The 23,407-nt window shown below is 41.8% G+C and overlaps 2 protein-coding genes across 2 annotated transcripts in view; one reads left to right on the top strand and one right to left on the bottom strand.

The window, feature by feature from the left end:
• Positions 1-5,536: 5,536 nt before the first annotated feature.
• Positions 5,537-23,407, top strand: part of LOC105518739 (schlafen family member 13-like) — a 30,424-nt gene continuing 12,553 nt past the window's right edge. The window contains exon 1 of the mRNA XM_011951842.1: positions 5,537-5,822. The gene's annotated coding sequence lies outside the window, so the exon portion shown is untranslated. The remainder of the gene's footprint in view (positions 5,823-23,407) is intronic.
• LOC105518738 (serine/threonine-protein phosphatase 4 regulatory subunit 2-like) lies at positions 12,198-13,791 on the bottom strand. The gene is given in 3 exon segments (XM_011951841.1): positions 12,198-12,829; positions 12,832-13,504; positions 13,676-13,791. Coding segments are annotated over 3 exon segments (1,077 nt in total). The 3' UTR covers positions 12,198-12,541.

Here is a 23,407-nt window from a genome sequence, read left to right as displayed (position 1 = left end):
AAGCAGGTGCTTCCTTCCTAGCCAGCCAAATATGACAAACCCCATCAGCCAAAGGCTAATACATCAAAATACCTTTACAGTCCCATTGATGTCTCCTTTGATATATACAGTTACAACAAACATATATTAAGTGCTTAGTATGTGCTAGACATGGTGCAAATTGTTTTAAAAATGTATCTTTTAACCCCCCAACCAGTCTTTGAATTATGTATAGCAGTAAGGTAGGATAAGGCTGTGTAAGTGTTAAGAGCTTGAGTCCAGGGGTCAGATCAACTCTGGCCTGGAATTCCAATTCTATTCTTAATTGGCTGGATGACCTTGAGCAAGTTACTTTACCTCTTTAAGATTCAGTTTTCTCATCTATAAAACAGAGGTAAAATTCATACCTATGTCTTAAGGTAAAGATGAAGATTGAAAGCTAATACTACATTTAGGCTGACCATGGTGGCTGACACCTGTAATCCCAGTATTTTGAGAAGCCGAGGCAGGTGGATCACTTCAGCCCAAGAGTTTGAGACCAGCCTGGGTAACATGGTGAAACCCCATCTCCACAAAACAAACAAACGAACAAGCCCCCAAAATTTGTCAGGCATGGTGGTGCGTGCCAGTAGTCTCAGCTACTTTGGAGGCTGAGGTGGGAGGACCACTTGATCAACCAGGAGGCTGAGGCTATAGAAAGCCGCTACACTGTAGCCTGAGGGACAGAGCATGATACTGTCTGAAAAAGTAAAAATAATAAATAAATATGACATTGGCTGGGCATGGTGGCTCATGCCTGAAATTCCAGCACTTTGAGAGGCTGAGGCAGGAAGATCACTTGAGGTCAGGAGTTCAAGACCAGTCTGGCCATCATGGTGAAACTCTGTGTCTACTAAAAATACAAAACAATTAGCTGGGTGTGGTGGCACGCACCTGTAATCCCAGCTACTTGGGAGGCTGAGGCAGAAGAATCACTTGAGCCCGGGAGGCAAAGGTTGCAGTGAGCCAAGATCATGCTACTGCATTCCAGCCTTAAAAAATAAACAAACAAACAAATAAATAAGACATTTAAATAAAGCATAGTATGTGGAAAGTCTCAATAAATTTTAGATCTTAATAGTTCCAATTTACAGCTGAGGAGACTCTGACTTAAAAGATAAATACTTAGGGCCAGTTTCGACGGCTCACACCTGTGATCCCAGCACCTTAGGAGGCCAAAGCTGGAGGATTGCTTGAGGCCAGGAGTTTGAGACCAGCCTGGGCAATATAGAGAGACCCTAGCTCTATAAAATTTTTTTTTAAAATTAGCAGGGTTTGGTGGCATGCTCCTGTAGTCCAGCTACTTGGGAGACTGAGGTGGAAGGATTGTCTAAGCCCAGGAGTTCAAGGTTACAGTGAGCCATGATCATACTACTGCACTCCAGCCTGGACAACACCACAAGACTCTAGCTCTAAAAATAAATAAATAAGTAAATAAATAAACAAAGAAATCATAAATACCTTACCCAAGATCACAGCACTAGCAAATTCTGAGTCTGAGATCTGAACCCATGTCTGTCCGACTCCAAAGTCCATGTTAGCTTCTATGTTCTTCTGTTTGTACATCAAAGTTAAAGGCATAAATCTCCTTCTGTGTTGACAGTAATTCATTTGATTTTATGTTGAGACTTGGATCAAATACACTTAGAATACTGATGGTATTCGTAGCCTCTGAATTTTTCTACAAAATCAATATGATTACTTAAATGACTTACATAATAGGAAAATGTTCAGAGGATAGCATTTTGTATACTAAGAAACATAAAAAATATATCTGTCATTACAAGTTCTATATAATTACATTATAGAAAGATTGGAAAATAGAGAACCACAAAAGAAAATTCAATCCCTATGATTACCACCGAATCATGCAGCTGCTTTCACTTTTGCTTGTTCATTTCCTGGGCTAGTCTACCGGCAGATATATTTTAGCAGAGTTGTAATCATAGCATACATTCCATTTTTATATCCTGTTTGAGTTGATTGTTCCAGTGACCCCTTTCTTCTCTGCAGTCTCCCATAGAGTATGTGAGGCATTTCCCACATTGCAGCCTAGGAAGAGGTGGTTCTCAGTGCCTTTGAGTAAGGAGCCAAGATTATCAGTGCAGTAGTGCCCCTTATGTTCCAACTGATTTCATGAGCAGCCGGAACTCATGCCTATAGGGAAGAAGATGATGGGCAAGTAAAGGAGGAGAAAGCTCTTCACCTAACTCCATAAAATATGGGGTAGAGCGGGCTGGGGTGGGGGCAGACATTTTAGGGAACTGCGCAACAGAGCAACACAATTAGGACAGAAGCAGCCTTCTTTCCTTGCTTCCCCATGGGTCATTATTGTGGGAAGATCGCATGTGGGTGTGCCCTCCTTGTGCAGTTGCCAGTCACAGAAATCAGGAGGTCTGTAAAGCAAACCTCTGTTTGGCTAAAGGTACCAAAGGGTGGCAGAATCGGTTGTCCCCAAATATGCCATTTTGGCATAAGGATTATTTTGAGCTAAAGGCACTTGAAAGTAGCAGATGCGTGGCTCAAGCCTGTAATCCCAGCACTTTGGGAGGCCGAGATGGGTGGATCACGAGGTCAGGAGATCGAGACCATCCTGAGCTACACGGTGAAACCCCGTCTCTACTAAAAAAAATACAAAAAACTAGCCGGGCGAGATGGCGGGCGCCTGTAGTCCCAGCTACTCCGGAGGCTGAGGCAGGAGAATGGGGTGAACCCGGGAGGCGGAGCTTGCAGTGAGCCGAGATGGCGCCACTGCACTCCAGCCTGGGCGACAGAGCGAGACTCCGTCTCCAAAAAAAAAAAGAAAGCAGATGCATATGAGGATGCAAAGGCATAAAAATAATATAATAGACTTTGAGGACTCGGGGGAAGGGTGGGAGAAGGGTGAGGGATAAAAGGCTACACACTGGGTGCAGCGTACACTGCTCAGGTGATGGGTGCACCAAAATCTCAGCAATTACTACTGAAGAATTATCCATGTAACCAAACACCACCTATTCCCCCAAAACTGTTGAAATAATAATAATAATCATACAAAGAAAATAGAAGATGCAAAAAGGGAATCTTAATCTTTTTTTCTTCCTGAAAACAGGAGATAAAAGTCCCATGTGAAAGATGTCCTCCCTGTAGCAGGAGAAGAAAAAGCATTCTTTGACAGAGGTCATAACCAGGATAATCCTCTACAAACAGACCTTGCTAAAATAACCCTTATCTTCCTTTGCCTCCACACATAATTTAATGTAATTACTTTTCTACAATTACACTCTTTGCTCATCCTACTACATAAGCATTTAGGTTTCAGCACTTCTTCAATTTTCTATAGGGGCTCCTATATGTAAAAATCTGTAGGTTTTTCTCTTGTTAATCTGTCGTAGGCCAATTTAATCCTCAGGCCTAGCCAAAATCCCTAGGAGAACAGAGGTAAAGTTTTGCCTCCCCTATAGTTTCTGGTAGTGAAAATGGGACCCTAGAAGGCTGGGATGTGCCACTCACTTCAGAGCCTGTAGGTGGGATCCCGGAAGAGCTGAAAGAACCTGCAAAAGGTAAAAATTCTTACCAAAGTCAGCTCCCCCACGTATCTACCTGCAGTGCCCTGTGGAGAGGAGAACGTTAAACATTTTCCTTGTCTTTTCCTTTCCAAATTCAGATCGGCAGGAGAAAAACATTTGTAAGAATGAGTTCTTTGAATTGTAACTTTTATAAATTTGGTCTGGTTATGATTCACAGCCTCCCAGGAATAATAAAAAGTCCTTGTGTGCATTGTCGATGTCGTTTGTGTTGTTTGTCACAAGGAAGAAAATCGTAAGATGAGATTCTTCTTTCGTTTTACGTCCCGAGAGCCCGGTTTTAAAATATTCTCTCTGGCCTTCGCCGCCAGGGGGCGCAAGTGTTGCTGGTTTGCATCAGGCGGCCCGCCTGGAACCCAAGCTCTAAGATAAGCAGCGTTTTCGTCCGACTGTGCCAGCTCTCAGAGAAGTTTGTCTTAATAAAAGGTCCCAGTCCATAAGAGGCGTTTGTCATCTGAACCTTCATTGTCTTTTTTTTTGAGACACAGTTTCACTCTGTCGCCCACGCTGGAGCGCAGTGGCGTGATCTCGGTCACTATAACCTCCACCTCCCAGGCTCAAGTGATTCTCCTGCCTCAGTCTCCCGAGTATCTGGAATTTCAGACATGCGCCACCACGCCTGGCTAATTTTTGTATTTTTTGTAGAGACGGGGTTTCACCATATTAGCCAGGCTGGTCTCGAACTCCTGACCTCAAGTGATCCGCCCACTGCAGCCTCCCAAAATACTGGGATTACAGGAGTGAGCCACCGCGCCTGCAGAAGGGCTGCATGGCTTGCATCCTTCTTGGGGATGCCTCTTGCATCCATGGTTAAGTGATAAAAGCCTTACTGATTTTAAGCTATAAAAACTTACTGGTTTTGAGTCATAATTAAGATAGGTACAGCTTTGAAGATTTGAACTTTTATATCTAAAAGGATTTTGTTTTTAAAGAAAGCTGTCATCCTAAACAAATGTCTATGGAAAGATGAGATCGAAAGAAAATATTAATAGGCAAAAATGAGAATCAACTTTTACCAAAATTATTAAATTTTGTGTTTATGTATACCTAATTCATGACTAAGATTTTAAATGAAAATTTTAAGATCTGTTTGTGTCTGTCTCTTTGTTTATGCCTATGTATGTATGTTGTGTATATGTGATATTTCTCTACCTCCTGATGATATTGCACCAGTCTAATTCAGAATGTCTGAGGAAGGACGTTAGCATCTGAATTTTTAAAAAGTATGCCAAAGGATTTGGACAAGCAGCCAAGATTGGGAACTAATTATCTGATTAATGAATGACATCTCTAATTCAATTACCTCTAGTGCACAGCACCTTTTCTTATAGCTAAAAATGATTGCTAAATCCACACCATAATAATTTTTTCAATGTATAAAGATAGACGCCCAAAAGAAATGGAACAAGAAACCAACAAGAGCTCAAGGGAATTGTGACTCCTGTGGGCTGTTGAGGGAGACAGCAGGTCAAAAATTAGCAGGAACTTGATTAGAACGATAGCAACGGTATTGGCAGCTAAATTAGTAACAGTGAATCCAGCAGGAATTTCATCTCGGCTCCAGTTACAACTATTAGGATTATGTAGGCTACTATAAAAATTAAAAGAGAAAGTCAGTAAGATGCACCGTTTAATTTCCTTTCTGGCTCTTTCACTGTTTCTTTTCATTTTGTTTTTTCCCTTTTCCTTGCCAACAGAAAAATATTTCTTGAGTAACTCAGGCCTACTGTACAAGGTAACAATTCTCTTCTCCCTTTCCATCTTCTTCCTCTCCAGTTCCACTCCTGAGAGAGTATCCTTAAAAACAGTTTGGTGTGTATCCAGAAAAAACTTTTTTGTAGCATTGTTCTCCAGGGTGTTGAAGGATTTCTTCTGATAAAGTTTCTTTAGTCTTTAGCCAGAACTAGTCTTTGACCTACTTAGTCTACTGATAAGCAGGAAATAGCACTTTTTTTCCCCCTTGAAGCTAGAAAGGCAGGCCTAAAGTGAGTAGGAGCATTCTGAGAAATGGAAACTTAAAAAAGGCGGCAACCTTCTAGTTTCATTCTCAGAAATACCAAAGCAGCCTTTTTCCTGGGCTTGTTTTCTGCAGAGAGCTCAGATTTGAGAGCCATTTCTAGCCTTTGAGGGTTACCACTGTCGTCAGCCAAACTGCAGGGTCTCCTAAATATATCAGAACTCCTGGAACTTTCTCATCTTTTCAGCATCTCAACCCTGTGGAATCTTTTAATTCCCAAGGTAAGTACAGATTGTCCGGAGAGATCTAAGCCATGCCTATTCAATGGAATGGAGAGTCTCTCAAAGAGACCTCACAACTCTAAGATGAAAATCCCCTCTGTGGCTGTAGACTCTTCCAGACATACCCACTTTAAGCAAGAGAGGACGAAGTAGACACTTTACGTCTACACTTTTAATAAATAAATGAAATAGACAATGAGAGGAGCTGGCTCTTAGACTGGACTCACCTTGTAGCTGAGGCCTGGGATGTAGGACTCCAGCCCAGAGAGTCCTACATCCTGGCTGGGCTGAGAAAGAGAGATGTAGAGGGTTCTCGTAGTTCTGGGGAGCAAACCTTCAGATGAGACAAGGGAGGAGCCTTGGGAGGAAGGGATGCTTGTGAAGATTCTTTTTTTTTTTGAGACAGGGTCTTGCTCTTTCACCCAGGCTGGCGTGCAGTGGTGTGATCATAACTCACTGCAGCCTCGACCTTCCAGGGCTCAAAGGATCCTTCCGCTTCAGCCTTTGAAAGTGCTGGGACTACAGGCACTGAGCACGAGGGTGCCTGGCTAATTTTTTTTGTTTCTGTAGAGAGGAAGTCTTGCTAGATTGACCAGGCTGGTTTCAAACTCCTGACCTCAAGCAATCGTCCTGCCGTGGCCTCCCAATGTGCTGGGATTACAGGTGTGAGCCACTGTACCCGGCCGTGCCTGTGAAGATTCTTTAGCAGTTAGCTGATTGTTTTATCGCTATGAAAAGGGATTTCTTATTTTGATTTTTCTTTTTTTTGAGACAGGATCTCACTCCGTCACCCAGGCTGGAGTGCGGTGATGCAATCGTGGCTCACTGCAGTCTCGACCTCCCCAGGCTCAAGTGATCCTCCCATCTCAGACTCTCTGGAGGAGCTGAGACTATAGACCATGCACCACCACACCCAGCTAATTTTTTTGTATTTTGTAGAGACTGGGTTTCCCTGCTCAGACTGGTCTCAAACTCCTGGGCTCAAGCAATCTGCCCACCTTAGCCTCCCAAAGTGCTGGGATTACAGGCATGAGCCACTGAGCCCAACTGTGTTTTCTTGTTTTTCATAATACATACACTGTTTTGTTTTCAGAGAAACTTAAGCTGTATTGACTGGGAAACTATGATCTAGTTGGACTGAGATGTAATTTTTGCAAGTGCGTCACTGCATTGGGTTATGTTGTTTACCGACATTAATTAAAGTAGATACTTGTGAAAGCACTAGGTGTTCTGTCTAGCTGTGTTTTTATGTATGACTTTTGCTTGCCTGTGTTTAACAGAAATAGACCCATGTTTTTCTTGTTATCAAATGTGTTTTATAAAATAAATGCTATCACAAATACCAGGGAGATTATTCCAGAACGGTTATTCTTACCAGAGTAATGAAAACTCTCTTGTCTTCCAAGAGGCCTAATAATTTGGGAGACCAGTTTGTGCAATGATTAAGAGTCTAGATTTTGCGCTGGGTGTGGTTGCTCATGCCTGAAATCCCAGCACTTTGGGAGGTCAAGGTGGGAGGATCGCTTGAGCCCAGAAGTTTGAGAACAGCCTGGGTAACATAGCAAGACCCCATCTCTACAAAACAAACAAACAGAAATACTAGCCAGGGCCGGGTGCGGTGGCTCACAGCTGTAATCCCAGCACTTTGGGAGGCCCAGGGAGGTGGATCATTTGAGGTCAGGAGTTTAAGACCAGACTGGCCAACATGGTAAAACACTGTCTCTACTAAAAATACAAAAATTACCTGGGAGTAGTGGTACGTGCCGGTCATTCCAGCTACTCAGGAGGCTGAGGTGGAAGGATCACTTGAACCCAGGAGGTGGAGGGGAGTGAGCCAAGATCCCGCCACTGCCTTCAAGCCTGGGCAGCAGAGCGAGAATCTGTCTCAAAAAGAAAAACAAAAAACTAGCCAGGCATGGTGGCATACACCTGCAGGCCCAGCTACTTGGGAGGCTGAGGTGGGAGGACTGCTTGAGTTCAGGAGGTGAAGGCTGCAGTGAGCTATGACTGCACCATGCACTCCAGTCTGGATGACAGAGCGAGACCTTGTTGCTAAAAAAAAAAAAAAAAAAAAAAAAAAGAGAGAGAGAGAGAGACAGAGTCTAGGTTTTGATTAGAAGCACTAGCATTTAGAATCAAATACTCCTGGATTTCAGCCTCACCCATATGACTCTGAATATGTCCCCCAACCTCAGCTTCCTCATTGATAAAATAAAGGTAACAGTATTTGTTGTGAGGAATCAATGAGATTATGTATGTAAAGGTTTTGGTACAGTTCCTGGCTCAATAAATATTAGCTCTTTCAGCTCATGAGGAGCACAAACGTCAGTCTTCCTACTATGCCGTTTGTTTTGAATCTGGACTTGATTGATTTGATCTTCTTATATCAGAACTCTTGATCCCAGGCCTTGGTAGAGATTTCTGCTTCTGGCTGCTTAAACGTTGGCATATATCCAGGTTCTCTCTCCACATTTGGATCCTTTCTCTCTTTCAGTGTTTGGCTAAGCTATGGTTTTTAATCTGGGGTGAGAAGCAGTATCTCATAAACAGCTTCCACCAGTGACTGGGCCCATTCTGGTTCTTATCCATTGGATTGAGATGGAAGAGGAGCAATTAAAATAATAGACACCAATTACCATCAATCGCCAGGCCCCTCGGCTTACTTCTAAATCTCTCTCAACTCTGCCGGCTTAATTCTAAATCTCTCTCAACTCTGCCTACTTCTCCATTGTCACCACCTTAGTCTACGTCACCATCTGTTCTCATTTGGGCTGCTGAAACCATATCCTGAAAGGTCTTTTCCATGACTGCTCTAGCCTGCTTCAGCTAGAAAGAACTTTAAAAAATGTTCGTCTGATGCCGTGTCTTCCTGCTTAACATCCTCCAATGGCTTCCCATTACTTTTGTTTTTTTTTTTTTTTTGAGATGGAGTCTTGCTCTGTTGCCAGGCTGGAGTGCAGTGGGACGATCTCAGCTTACTGCAACATCTGCTTCCCGGGTTCAAGTGATTCTCCTGCCTCAGCCTCCCGAGTAGCTGGGACTACAGGTGTGTGCCACCATGCCCGGCTAATTTTTTGTATTTTTAGTAGAGACGGGGTTTCACCGTGTTAGCCAGGATGGTCTCCATCTCCTGACCTCATGATCTGCCCACCTCGGCCTCCCAAAGTGCTGGGATTACAGGTGTGAGCCACTGTGCCCAGTCCTTTCTTTTGAGACAGAGTCTCCTTCTGTTGCCCAGGCTGGAGTGCAGTGGCGTGATTTTGACTCCCTGCAAACTCTACCTCCCAGGTTCAAGCGATTCTCATTCCTCAGCCTCCCGAGTAGCTGGGACTATAAGCGCAGCCCGACTAATTTTTTTATTTTTAGTAGAGATGGGGTTTCACTATGTTGACCAGGCTGGTTTCAAACTCCTGACCTCAGATGATCTGCCTGCCTCGGCCTCCCAAAGTGCTGGGGTTACAGGCGTGAACTACAATGTCTGGCTGGCTTCTCATTACTCTTAGGGTAAAGCCAGGAATCCTTAAAGTGGTTTACCGAACAATGCACAGTCAGACACCTGAGCATCGTTCCAACCTCATCTCCTGCCTCTATCCCTCCAGCTCTGTGCTGTCAGTCTTTTGAACTTGACATACTCCTTCTTACTTCTGTCTAGAAAATTATTCCCACCCTTCTTCACCAAATTAACTCTTCACATCATTTGCATTCTTCAGATCCTAATTCAAATGTTACTTTTTCTGGAAATCCTTCTCTGGACCCATTTCCCTTCCAACTGCCAGGTGAGGGCAGTGTTTCCACTCTAAGCTCCCCTGACATTCTAAACTTTTGTCCGTAAGAGTCACTTGTTTACTGTCTATCTCCTCAAGAAGAGGGACCACGTTTGTTTTGTTCACCAATGTCTTTTCCAGATTTAGCACAGTGGTAGGCAAATAATAGATATCCAATAAATATTTGTTGAGTAAATGATTTATGACTATTATTTATATTTAAGTATGAATTGAGAGCAATTTCAATTTTAACAATTGAGACGTGCCCAGTTCATTAATATGCATCTTTTAAAAATAGTTTCTACATGCAACATTGTATTAAGCATCTTCTTGATGAAATGTGATATAGCCTTTGAAACCTATAACTAAAAGAGTAATAACTTGGAAGGGTTGTAGTGGTGTTACGTGATAAAAGTAGAATATAAAATTCTGTTTATTTGATGCTTACAAATTGTAAAAGAATGTAATATTATTAAGACAATAAGAGATAAGGGAGATAAGGGTGAAAAGGTTATTGATCGTCATAATATTGTTTATACAATATATAAAACTGAATGTTGTAGTCTGCCATTTTTTCTGTGTCAAACAATATATATTTAATAATGTGATAATTATATGATTTTGAAGTTTTTTTTGTTTTTGTCTTTTGGGTTGTTTTTGTTTTTGAGATAGGGTCTTACTCTGTCACACAGGCTGGAGTGAAGTGGCATGATTTTGGCTCACTGCAACCTCCACCTCCCAGATTCTAGTGATTCTCCTGCCTCAGCCTCCTGAGTAGCTGGGATTATAGGTACCTGCCATCATGTCTGGCTAATTTTTGTATTTTCAGTAGGGGTGAGGATTTGACTGTGTTAGCCAGGCTGGTCTTGAACTCCTGGCCTCAAGTGATATGCCTGCCTTGGCCTCCCAAAGTGTGAGGATTGTAGGTAAGAGTCATGGTGCCTGGCCTGATTTTGAAGTTTTAAAAAAAGTTTTCCCATAATCCCAATGGAGCCAGGTACTTTATAAATTTTTTCTTGATAACGTCCCTGATGCCTTTTATTCTGTTATTGATTTATCTGCATTATCAATTTTTTATCAAACAAGTTTTGCTTTTGTGCCTTTTTTTTTTTTGAAATGGAGTCTCACCCCCTTTTGTGCAGGCTGGAGTGCAGTGGTGCCATCTTGGCTCACCGCAACCTCCACCTCCCGGGTTCAAGTGATTCTCCTTCCTCAACCTCCCAAATAGCTGGGATTACAGGCACGCGCCACCATGCCCAGCTATTTTTTGTATTTTTAGTAGAGTAGGGGTTTCACTATGGTGATCCACCTGCCGCAGCCTCCCAAAGTGTTAGGATTACAGGCGTGAGCCATCGTGCCCGGCCTATGCCTATTTTTAAAAACCATTCATTTATGTTTTCAAATTTCTTAATACATATTTTGATGAAAACAAATCTTTCTCAGGTATTATTTTAGAGGAAGAAATCTACTAGAGTTTTCTGTATATTGATTTTTTTCTTTAGGTCTTAAAGGGAGAAGAAAAGATGAGCAGTTATTGAGGTTTCTATTTCATACAAAATAATTCAGACTTTCTATTTCTATTATTTTCTATTTCATACAAAATAATTTTAGATATAGAAGAGAGTTGCCAGACCGGGCCTGGTGGCTCACACCTATAATCCTAGCACTTTGGGAGGCCGAAGTGGGTGGATCACCTGAGGTCAGGATTTCACGACGATCCTGGCCAACATGATGAAACCCCGTCTCTACTAAAAATAAATAAATAAATAAATAAATAATAGCCAGGCATGGTAGTGGGCACCTGTAATTCCAGCTACTTGGGAGGCTAAAGCGGGAGACTCACTCAAACCTGGGAGATGGAGGTTGCAGTGAACCGAGATCGCGCCACTGCACTCCAGCCTGGGCAACAAGAGCGAAACTCCATCTCAAAAATAAATAAATAAATAAATAAATAAATAAAATAAGAGAGCTGCCAATATGAAAATTTTATCCAAGGAAACCAATGGCATGCTATACTTGAAAGAATATGTCCATAGGAATAAACATTAAAACTTTAAAGCTTATATTTCACAAATGGCACTTTGCATAAATAATCTGACAAGGTTGTTTTAATGGTCATAAAATATAGAAGAAGACAGCTGTAAGTTTTATTACAAGGAGCATATCAGACATATGAGTAAGATTGTGAAAGATTTCACCTTCTACATAATTTCCTGCTCAGAAGTCTATTTCCTTTTCACACCTGCATCAACCACCATTTTATTTGTTCATTTTTAAAAAATAATAAAGATGCTAGTGAAAAAAATAAAGACATTAGTGAGCTGTCTAAAAAGATGGAAAACCAGACAAAAAAGCAAAACAAGGAAAAACAAAACTTTTAATCTTATTAATTAATCAAATAAATTGCTTTCTGATTTTTCAATTTCCTCCTGCCCTTACACTTATTATTCCCTTTATTTTGTGTTCCTCTGTGATCTAGTTCTTTTTCTAAGTTCTGTAAATGTTGATACAATTCACTCTACTTTTATCTTTCTCTTTAACCAATATAGGCATTCGGGGCTATGGATTTTTCTCCACATATGTTTAAGCCACTAAGTGTTTATCACTAAATGTGATAATCTCAAAAAAGTTTTCAAAATTATAATTACCTTCCAGTTTCAAAACTTTAATCCTAAATTTTAAAAAAATCTATACACAAACCACTGATTTGCCCAGACCAAGAAAAGAAAGAAAGAAAGAAAGTCAGTCAGTCAGTAGTAAGGTAAGCAGAACCCAGAGGAGCTGATGTTCACAGTTTTTACATGTACAACTCTTTCAGAAATTATCCATAAAGTACTTTATTTTACAACCTGCTTCTTTTGTAAAACTAAAGGTCCACTTTATTACATAAAAGTTTTATACAGTGTTAAAACCAGAACTGTATGTAAAATACTGCATCTAAATGTTTCTAAATAGTTAGTCTTGTTCCATTGGTTCATCGGTAACTTCTGTGGCTTCATCATCATTTTCCATGGATGATTCTGAAAGAATCTCTCCAGTTTTACTGGGATTGGATCCTACTAATTCTTCTGTTTCACGGCAGTCAGAAGAACCACTACTTACAGGGCCTTCGTTTTCACTACCTTCCGAATGTAGTAAATCTTTCTCAGCTTGAGACACATCAGATTCCTCCATTTGATTATTTTCCTCAGAAGTCTCTTCGTTCACAGTTAAGGCATCATCAGATTCTTTTTCTTGATTTTTTTTCTTTCTGGGATCATTTCTCTTGATGACATAAAAGACTCTTCTTCCTCTTCATCCTCTTCTTCATCCTCTTCTGTACAGTGCTGCTGGGTACAAGGGCTTTCTTTGTCTTTATCCTGAGATGATGATGCTTCTGTTTCTTCTACCATAAGTGAAGAAATTTCGCTGGAAGTCGTTTGACTGGCTGTTTCTCCGACTTCACCTTCTTTGTCAAACCTGAGTCTTTTTACCTCATGCCCCTCAGCTTCCACAGCATATTCATCTGGATGCTTATTTTTCAAAGGGCTCACTGAGGAAACTTTTGATTCAGATGTCAAAGAGTCACTGTGATTTTTCTCCTCATTTTGCTGCAAATTTGCCTCTTTGCTGTCTGTGCTCTCAGGCAAGCCATTTCTTGTCACGGGGGTTGACAAAGAAATCTTTGATGGATTAAGTGGCCTGGGTGTCCCAGGCCCATTTATATTAGATCTCTCAGTATAGCTTGGTGAATTTCCAGGAAACATAACACCATTCATTCGATTTAAACTATTGGAATTGTTTTTCTCTGAAGAAGGATAAACACAGCTAACAACCATCATATTCTTTTCTACTCCTCTAAGAAATTTGTCTGTTCCTGTATAGTTTCTCCTTGGATCTGTTAACAATTCACATAGTCGCTGAACAGTAAAAGGGATACCATTAAATCCAGCGACAATTTTCAGTATTCTTTCCTTCATTTTGTCAAAGGTAATATATTGGACATTAGGGTTGGGAGGACCTCTTGACTCAGGAGCTGAAGTTCTGAAATCATCCATCACTTTCTCCAGTTTGAAAATAAAATAGCCTTTAAATTGGGACCCCTAAATCATTGTTTTTCCAGTCTTGGCTACGTGACAAAGAAACTGATCCAGGACAGGACAAACTTCCTTTCCCTGTCTCTTCTCAAAATCTCTCAGCGCCTCCTGGAGCCTCTCGACGTCCATGGCTTCCGGCGTCCCTCACAGCCTCCGCCTTCCTCCGCGGGTCTCTCGGGACCGGAACCCCTCCCCCAACCTCCCCGACGCTCTCCCCCTCCCTCGCACACACTACGACACGCAGGTGACTGGAGAGGGGGCGGGGGAACGAAGGGAGCCCGGGAAGCGTGCGAGAGAGCGAGACCCACAGAGCGCAGAGCGAGCACCTCCCCAAGCCGCTGCCACCAACCCTCCCTTTTATTTTTTAATGTTATGAATTATGTCAAACTTACACAGAATTAAAGAGAACAATGTAATAAACACCAATGTGTCTGCCACCCAAATTTAATAGATGAGGTCAGTTTGATAGCTTATGGAAGCTTTAAAAATATGCACAAAAGTAGAGAGAATGGGATAGTGAATTCCCACTTATCCCACTTACACTTATTAGTGAATTACCCACTTTCAATAATCATTGATATTTTGCCAATAAGTGGTATCACTTATTGGCAAATTTTAACCCTTTCTCCCTATTTCTATCTAGTCAATCATAGCACCATTTCTAAATATCTCTCAGATGTGCTCAATTCTTTTCATCCCCACTGCTACCACTCAGGCCCCGGCCACCATCATACTCACAGGATTACTGCAAAACCTCCCTACTGGTTTCCTCCTCTTTAATTGGTTCTCCACCCTGGATTAATAATGTGCCTCTACCCCTTCAAAAATTAGAATACGGTAAAATTAACATTTTTTGATGTGCAGTTCTATGAGTTTTAATACTTTTTTTTTCTTTTTCTTTTCTTTTCTTTTCTTTTTTCTTTTTTCTTTTTTTTTTGAGACAGAGTCTCATTCTGTCACCCAGGAGGGATTGCAGTGGCAGGATCTCGGCTCACTGCAACCTCCACCTCCCAGGATCAAGTGATGCTCCTGCCTCAGCCTCCTGGGTAGCTGGGACTACAGGCCCGCGCCACCATGCTTGGCTAATTTTCGTATTTTCAGTAGAGACGGTGTTTCACCATGTTGATCAGGCTGATCTCCAACTCCTGACCTTGTGAGAGGTCCGCCTGCCTTGGCCTCCCAAAGTGTTGAGATTACAGGCCTGAGCCGCCGCACATGGCCCTAACACATTTTTTTTTTTAGAGCTGTTAAGTCTTGCGATGTTGTCAGGATACAGAACAGTTCTATAACCATAAATAACTTATTTGTGCTACTCCTTTGTAATCGTATCCTCCCCCTTCTCATAACCCTTGGCAACCACAGGTCTGTTTTTCGTCCATCACGTGTTTTTTAAAAACTTCTGTGTGTTCATGCCACTCCCATCCTTAAAACTCTTCTTTGGTTTTCCACTTTTGTAAGTAGTGGCCCTTTTCTAATTCCCTAGCCTGCTCTTTCACCATCTGTTACGTCACCACCCGCCCCCTATTCCTTTTTTTTTTTCTTGAGGCAGGGTCTCACTCTGTCACCCAGTCTGGAGGGCGGTGGCACAATCTCAGTTTACTGCAACCTCTACCTCTCAGGTTCAAGCAATTCTCCTGCCCCAGCCTCCCGAGTAGCTGGGATTACACAAGCCCACTACCACACCTGGCTAATTTTTTATATTTTTAGTAGAGACAGGGTTTTGCCATGTTGGCCAGGCTGGTCTCTAACTCCTGACCTCAGGTGATCTGACTGCCTCAGCCTCCCAAAGTGCTGGGATTACAGACGTGAGCCACTGCGCCTGGTCCCTCATCACTCTTAAGTTCTGGCCAGACTGAGCATTTCCCTCCCTCCCTTCTCTCTCTCTCTCCTTTCCTTTTCTTTCTTTCTTTTCTTTTCTTTCTTTTCCTTCCTTCCTTCCTTCCTTCCTTCCTTCCTTTTTCCCCTTCCTTCCTTCCTTCTTTCCTCTTTCTTCTCTCTCTGTCTTTCTTTTCTATTAAGACGGGGTTTTTCTCTGTCACCTAGACTGGAATGCAGTGGTGCAATTTCAGGCTCACATGATCCTCCCGCCTCAGCCTCCTGAGTAGCTGGGACTACAGATGTGCACCACCACTCCTGACTAATTTTTTAATTTTTACTTTTTAGAGATGGAGTCTTATTATGTTGTCCAGGCTAGTCTCAAACTCCTTGGCTCAAGTGATCCTCCTGCCTTGGCCTCCCAAAGTTCTGGGATTGAAGGCGAGAGCCATTGCACTGGCCTGGGTATTTCTTTACTGCTTTAATACGCTATTTTCTTTGCTGATTTCAGGCCTTCTCACATACTATTCACTCTGATTTCATTGCTTTAATTCCTTCTCCTAATCACCGATTCCTTTACTGGGCTAATTTAGATCTTAGCTTAGATGCCTTTTTCTCCTGGAAGGTTTCCCTATTCGTATTAGGTTGATGGTTGCTATTAAGTGCTTCCCCTTTCAGAGTACTTATCATGCATTACTACAGTTGTTTCATTCAACTGTATTTCCTTCCAGACTATAAGCTCTGAGAGGCGGGGGGTATGTCCACCCTTGATTTACTGCTGAATCTCCAGCCCCCAGCACTTAGCAGGAACTCAGTAAATATTTTTGCATAAATTAATAATTGCATTTTGTGTTTACCTACAGTCTACTTCTTTTTTTTTTTGAGAGAAAGTCTCCGTCTGTTGCCCAGGCTGGAGTGTACTGGCATGATGTTGGTTCACTGCAACCTCCACCTCCTAGGTTCAAGTGATTCTCATGCCTCAGCCTCCCAAGTAGCTGGGATTACAGGCGCCCACCACCACACCCGGCTAATTTTTGTATTTCTAGTAGAGACGGGATTTCACTCTGTTGGCCAGGCTGGTCTCGAACTCCAGACCTCAAGTGATCTGCCTGCCTTGGCCTCCCAAAGTGCTAGTATTACAGGTGTGAGCCACTGTACCCAGCCAAAATCTACCAGGCTGCAGTGCAGTGGTGCGATCTCAGCTCACTGTAATCTCCTCCTCCTGAGTTCAAGCAATTCTCCTCCTCAGCCTCCTGAGTAGCTGGGACTACAGGCACCCACCACCACGCCCAGCTAATTTTTGTATTTTTCTTGGAGACAGGGTTTTACCATGTTGGCCAGGCTGGTCTTGAACTCCCGACCTCAAGCGATCTGCCTGCCTTGGCCTCACAAAGTGCTGGAATTATAGGTGTGAGCCACAACTCCTAGCTGAGATTCATGTTTTAATCGTTTTATTTGCAGAATGAACATAAATCATCTTTGATGGTAGAATTATCTTACCCAGGCTTGTTCATCCATGTAGGAGAAATGACTCTTGGAGAAGTAAATAGTAAAAAATGGCAGAAAACTCAGAAAGACCAAGAGAGGGTGTGAGTTATGTGGGCCGCATGTGGTTTATTAAACTCAGGGGGACGAGTGATTCAGATGGCCAAGAAGGATGAGTGTCTCATGGAGATGGGACTGGATTTAGTACAGTCTCTGAGAGAGCTTATTCAGTCTTCAGATTTGCAAGCTTTTGTCGAGCCCAAGCAACAAAGAAGGTCTTATAACATTTTTGTTAAATCTTGGAGTAGTGATCCTTTCCCGGAAGACAGTTCCTTCAAGCCCCACAGTTGCAGCCTGAGATCTTCACTATACTGTAGATCTGGAACCTCTGTGCTTTTCATGGATTCAAGAAAGGTGTTCTATTCCCTAAAAACCAAGAAAAAGAATGCAAAAATCTTGGCGGAAATAACCTTTTGGTAAAGGTCTCAAGGTTATACATCAAGACCTCAATAACTTGGATCCTGCTGACTCAGTTTTCCAAAAAGACCATCTGGTATATGGTGAAATCTGGCCTTTTCCTGTATTTCAATTTGTAGAGTTTAAACAGTTTTCTGCCAAAACTGTCCAAGAACATGTAAAAAACATAATTCCAGAGTATGTGTCTGCATTTGCAAACACTGGGGGAGGCTATCTTTTTATGGGAGTGCAAGATAATTTGGCAATATCTATTGGAATTAAAAAATACATTTACCCTTTAGGACTTACATATAATTTTATACACACACACGCACACACACACACACACACGCACACACACATATGCCTGCATACATACCAAATATACAAGGTTATTCATAACAGCAAAAGATTGGGGGAAAAATCCCAAGTGTCCATCAATAGGGACTAGTTGAATATAATACATCCATAAAATAGCATATTAGATGTTAAAAAAAAGAATAAGGAAGTTCTTTGTGTATTGATATGGAAAGGTGTCCAACGTATATTGCTAAGTTATTCTCATGTCACATAGTTGTTCTTTGTTTGCCTGTGGCAAGCAGAAGATTTGTGTAATGGAGGGAGCCTCATACTGATCTGTAAGTGATACAAGAATTCTGCTTCAGGACAGGTAGCTCTAAGGGTCTCTCAGTCCAAGACGGCTGAAAATTCACTGTCGAAGAAGTAGGTACTTACTGTATAAGAAAGCAGAAAATATTTGTTTGTATTTGAGCAAAGAAATTTTGGAAGCATAGGCAAGAAACTTTAAAAAAGCGTCTGTAGTAAGTGAGAAGGGTGAGACTTGGCATGGAATATGTTCTAAAATTATTATTATTATTATATGAGACAGAATTTCACTTTTGTCTCCCAGGCTGGAATGCAATGGCGCAATCTTGCACCAAAATTACAGGCCAAAGTACCTGTAATTCCTGCACTTTGGGAGGCCAAGGTGGGCAGATCACTTGAGGTCAGGAGTTTGAGATCAGCCTGGCCAACATGGTGAAACCCTGTCTCTATTAAAAATACAAAAATTAGCCAGGCATGGTGGCACATGCCTGTAATCCCAGCTATCCAGGTAGCTGAGACACAAGAATTGCTTGAACCCAGGAGGCAGAAGTTGTAGTGAGCCAAGATCGCATTACTGCACTCCAGCCTGGGTGACAGAGTTCAAAAGAAAAGAATAGAGATGTTCGTAGTGCACTAATTGTTAGAATTGATTGACAATAATTTGGCTTCAGATTCAACGTTTTCAGTGCTTCTCTTGGAAGAAAGGTAATGACTGTCTCAAACAAATTTTGTCTATAACTGGGGTTATTGGTACTGAAGAAAGTCGGGGCCTGGGGTGGTAGGTCTGAATCAAGTAGCCCCAAAGACCTTCCTCTTTTTTTTTTGGAGACAGAGTCTTGCTCTGTTGTCCAGGCAGTGGTGCAATCTTGACTCACTGCAGCCTCCACATCCCGGGCTCAAGTGATTCTCCTGCCTCAGCCTCCCGAGTAGCTGGGATTACAGGCGTTTGCCACTATGCCCAACTACTTTTTTGTATTTTTAGTAGAGATGAGGTTTCACCATGTTGCCCAGGCTGATCTCGAACTCCTGAATTCAGGTGATCCTCCTACATTGGTCTCCCAAAATACTGGGATTACAGGGGTGAGCCACCGTGCCCGGCCCCAAATACCTTCCTCTTAATGCCCTAAACCCTCAGGAGCCCTCACCTGATATTACGTAGTTTGAGAAAAACTGCTCTGGCCCTCTCACTGATGTTTTTAAAGATTCTCTAGCTTCATAGTGAAATTAGTACCTGGAATGGACACAATGCTCTGCGGGAGTCCCAAGGACGCAAGGACAAATATGGGAGTTCTCGGATGGACGAGAGGAGTTTATCAGGTGAAAAAGCTAGAAGGAGGCATTAGAGTTGCAGAGCACAGCTACACAAAGGTACAGAGTCCCTAGATCACATGGGGAGCGGTGACTACTTTGGTGCATGTGGAGTGGAAGCATTTGTTAAGTACTTAGTCTGGTCTCTGTCAGTTACTAAGTGTTATGTGGAATATTAAAGAAATGAAAGAGACAGTTCTTGCCTTTACGTAATTTCCTCAGGCAGCATGTTCCATTATAAAATTAAAGAAAAAAGAAGACCTATTCAATTACTAGGTAAATGGACATCGAATGTCGTGATTTTCTCCCTTTGTCAGGTAGGGGTAGTCTGTGGCTTGCAGGGCAGGGCAGGGCAGGGCAGTAGAGTGGAAGCAATAGAGGATCTGATGTCTGAGAGACTTGGGTGCAGACACAGGCTCTGCCATTTCCTAGTGGTATGACACTGGACGTTGGGCAAGTCATGTTGCCCGATCTGGCCTCTAACTCCTGGGCTCAAGTGAGCTTTGCACCTCAGCCTCCTAAGTAGCTGAAATTACAGACACGCTACCTCACCCAGCTTTCACTTGACATATTTGAGTCCCTGTTTTCTCACATGAAAATGGGAATAAGGATATCTGCCTTGGAGAATTTGGGAAGACTGGAGATATATGTAAACTTCATGGGACAATCAATAAATAATAGATTTTCTTATTTTACACTCCTTTGGTTTCTAAAGGTGTTTTATTTTATTTTATTGTATTTATTTTTTTTGAGATGGAATCTCACTCTGTTGCCCAGGCTGGAGTGCAGTGGCGTGATCTCAGATCACTGCAACCTCTGCCTCCCAGGTTCAAGAGATACTCCTGCCTCAGCCTCCCAAGTAGCTGAAATTACAAGCGCCTGCCACCACACCTGACTAATTTTTGTATTTGTTAGTAGAGATGGAGTTTTGCCATGTTGGCCAAGCTGGTCTCAAACTCCTGACCTCAGGTGATCCACCCGCCTCTGCCTCCCAGAGTGTGGGGATTACAGGCGTGAGCCACCCCACCTGGCATCTAAAGCCATTTTGAATATATGTCCTCAAATTATCTTATTTTATCCATCCATGTGTTTCTCCCAACCTTTTTTTTTTTTAATGATGGTGATAGTGAAGGGAGAGGGGGTAAAGTTTACGGGAATAAAGGAAGGGAAGTGAATGAAGTTGGGAGATTGGTGGGGGACGGGAAAGGAGGAACAAACTGATAGTCAAAGGGACCCTGCAGGCAGGAAGACATTAGGTCAGGACAACAGATACACGACAACAGCTTCCAGGCTCACTGGACACTAGAAGGACTCAAAACATCACATAAAAGGCAAAGCAGTCACCCGGGAGGCTAGCCAGGGGACCAAAAGACATGACAGATGATGTCTGTGTATGAGGTTATAAAGTCAGTAGGAAGAGTATAGGTTTCTCTTTCGGTATGGGTTTGAGTGACTTTGAGAAAGTTAATGTTTCTGAGCTTCCATCTCTTCAACTTTTTTTCTTTTCTAATCTATTTTATTTTTTATTTACTATTATTATTTATATTTTTCCATAGTTTTGGGGGAACAGGTGGTATTTTGTTATACGGACAAGTTTTTTTTATTATACTTTAAGTTCTGGGGTTCATGTGCAGAACGTGCAGGTTTGTTTCACAGGTATACATGTGCCATGGTGGTTTGCTGCACCCATCAACTCGTCACCTACATTAGGTATTTCTCCTAATGCTGTCCCTCCCCTAGCCCCCCACCCCCTGACAGACCCTAGTGTGTGATGTTCCCCTCCCTGTGTCCATGTGTTCTCATTGTTCAGCTCCCACTTATAAAAGAGAACATGCGGTGTTTGGTTTTCTGTTCTTATGTTAGTTTGCTGAGAATGATGGTTTCCAGCTTCATCCACGTCGCTGCAAAGTGATGAACTCATCCTTTTCAATGACTGCATGGTATTCCATGGTGTATACGTGCCACATTTTCTTTATCCAGTCTATCATTGATGGACATTTGGGTTGGTTCCAAGTCTTTGTTATTGTGAGTAGTGATGAAATAAACATATGTGTGTATGTGTCTTTATAGTAGAATAATTTATAATCCTTTGGGTATATATCCAGTAATGGGATTGCTGGGTCAAATGGTATTTCTAATTCCAGATCCTTGAGGAATTGCCAGACTGTCTTCCACAATTGTTGAACTAATTTACACTCCCACCAACAGTGTAAAAGCATTCCTATTTCTCCACATCCTCTCCAGCATCTGTTTCCTGACTTTTTAATGATTGCCATTCTAAATGGCATGATATGGTATCTCATTGAGGTTTTGATTTGCATTTCTCTAATGACCAGTGATGATGAGCTTTTTTTTCATATGCTTGTCTTCTTTTGAGAAGTGTCTGTTCATATCCTTTGCCCACTTTTTGATGGGGTTGTTTGTTTCTTTCTTGTGAATTTAAGTTCCTTGCAGATTCTGGATATTAGCCCTTTGTCAGATGGATAGATTGCAAAAATTTTCTCCTGTTCTGTAGGTTGCCTGTTCACTGTGATGATAGTTTATTTTGCTGTGCAGAAGCTCTTTAGTTTAATTAGGTCCTATTTGTCTATTTTGGCTTTTGTTGCCATTGCTTTTTGTGTTTTAGTCATGAAGTCTTTGCCCATGCCTATGCCCTGAACTGTATTGCCAAGGTTTCTTTCTAGGATTTTTATGGTTTTAGGTCTTACATTTAAGTCTTTAATCCATCTTGAGTTAATTTTTGTATAAAGCATAAGGAAGGGGTCCACTTTCAGTTTTCTGCATGTGGCTAGCCAGTTTTCCCAACACCATTTATTGAATAGGGAATCCTTTCCCTATTGCTTGTTTTTGTTAGGTTTGTCAAAGATCAGGTGGTTGTGGATGTGTGGTGTTATTTCTGAGGCTTCTGTTCTGTTCCATTTGTCTACATATCTGTTTTGGTACCAGTACTGTGCTGTTTTGGTTATTGTAGCCTTGTAATATAGTTTGAAGTCACGTAGCGTTATGCCTCCATCTTTGTTCTTTTTGCTTAGGATTGTCTTGGCTATGTGAGCTCTTTTTTGGTTCCATATGAAGTTTAAGGTAGTTTTTTCCAGTTCTGTGAAGAAAGTCACTGGTAGCTTGATGGGGATAGCATTGAATCTATAAATCACTTTGGGCAGTATGGCCATTTTCACAATATTGAGTCTTCCTATCCATGAGCATGGAATGTTTTTCCATTTATTTCTGTCCTCTCTTATTTCCTTGAGCAGTGGTTTGTAGTTCTCCTTGAAGAGGTCCTTGACATCTCTTTAAGTTGTATTCCTAGATATTTTATTCTGTTTGTAGCAATTGTGAATGGGAGTTCACTCATGATTTGGCTCTTTGTCTATTTTTGGTGCATAGGAATGCCTGTGATTTTAGCACATTGATTTTGTATCCTGAGACTTTGCTGAAGTTGCTTATCAGCTTAAGGAGATTTGTGGGCTGAGACGGTGGGGTTTTCTAAATATACAATCATGTCATCTACAAACAGAGACAATTTGACTTCCTCTTTTCCTACTTGAATATCATTTATTTCTTTCTCTTGCCTGATTTCCCTGGCTAGAACCCAGGCATATATTCCCTGATTTCCTTCCAATACTGTGTTGAATAGGAGTGGTGAGAGAGGGCTTCCTTGTCTTGTGCCGGTTTTCAAAGGGAATGATTCCAGCTTTTGCCCATTCAGTATGATATTGGCTGTGTGTTTGTCATAAACAACTCTTATTATTTTGAGATACATTCCATCGATACCTAGCTTATTGAGAGTTTTTAGCATGAAGAGGTGTTGAATTTTGTCAAAGGCCTTTTCTGCATCTATTGAGGTAACCATGTGATTTTTGTCTTTGTTTCTGTTTATGTGATGGATGACGTTTATTGATTTGTGTATGTTGAACCAGCCTTGCATCCCAGGGATGAAGCTGACTTGATTGTGGTGGATAAGCTTTTTGATGTGTTGGATTTGGTTTGCCAGTATTTTATTGAGAATTTTTTGCACTGATGTTCATCAGGCATATTGGCCTGAAATTTTCTTTTTTTGTTGTGTCTCTACCTGGTT

Source organism: Colobus angolensis, unplaced genomic scaffold, assembly GCF_000951035.1.
Source record: "Colobus angolensis palliatus isolate OR3802 unplaced genomic scaffold, Cang.pa_1.0 Scaffold329, whole genome shotgun sequence".
Lineage (NCBI taxonomy): Eukaryota > Metazoa > Chordata > Mammalia > Primates > Cercopithecidae > Colobus > Colobus angolensis.
Note: the sequence above shows the minus strand (reverse complement) of the source record. Positions and strands in the feature narration are given on the sequence as shown.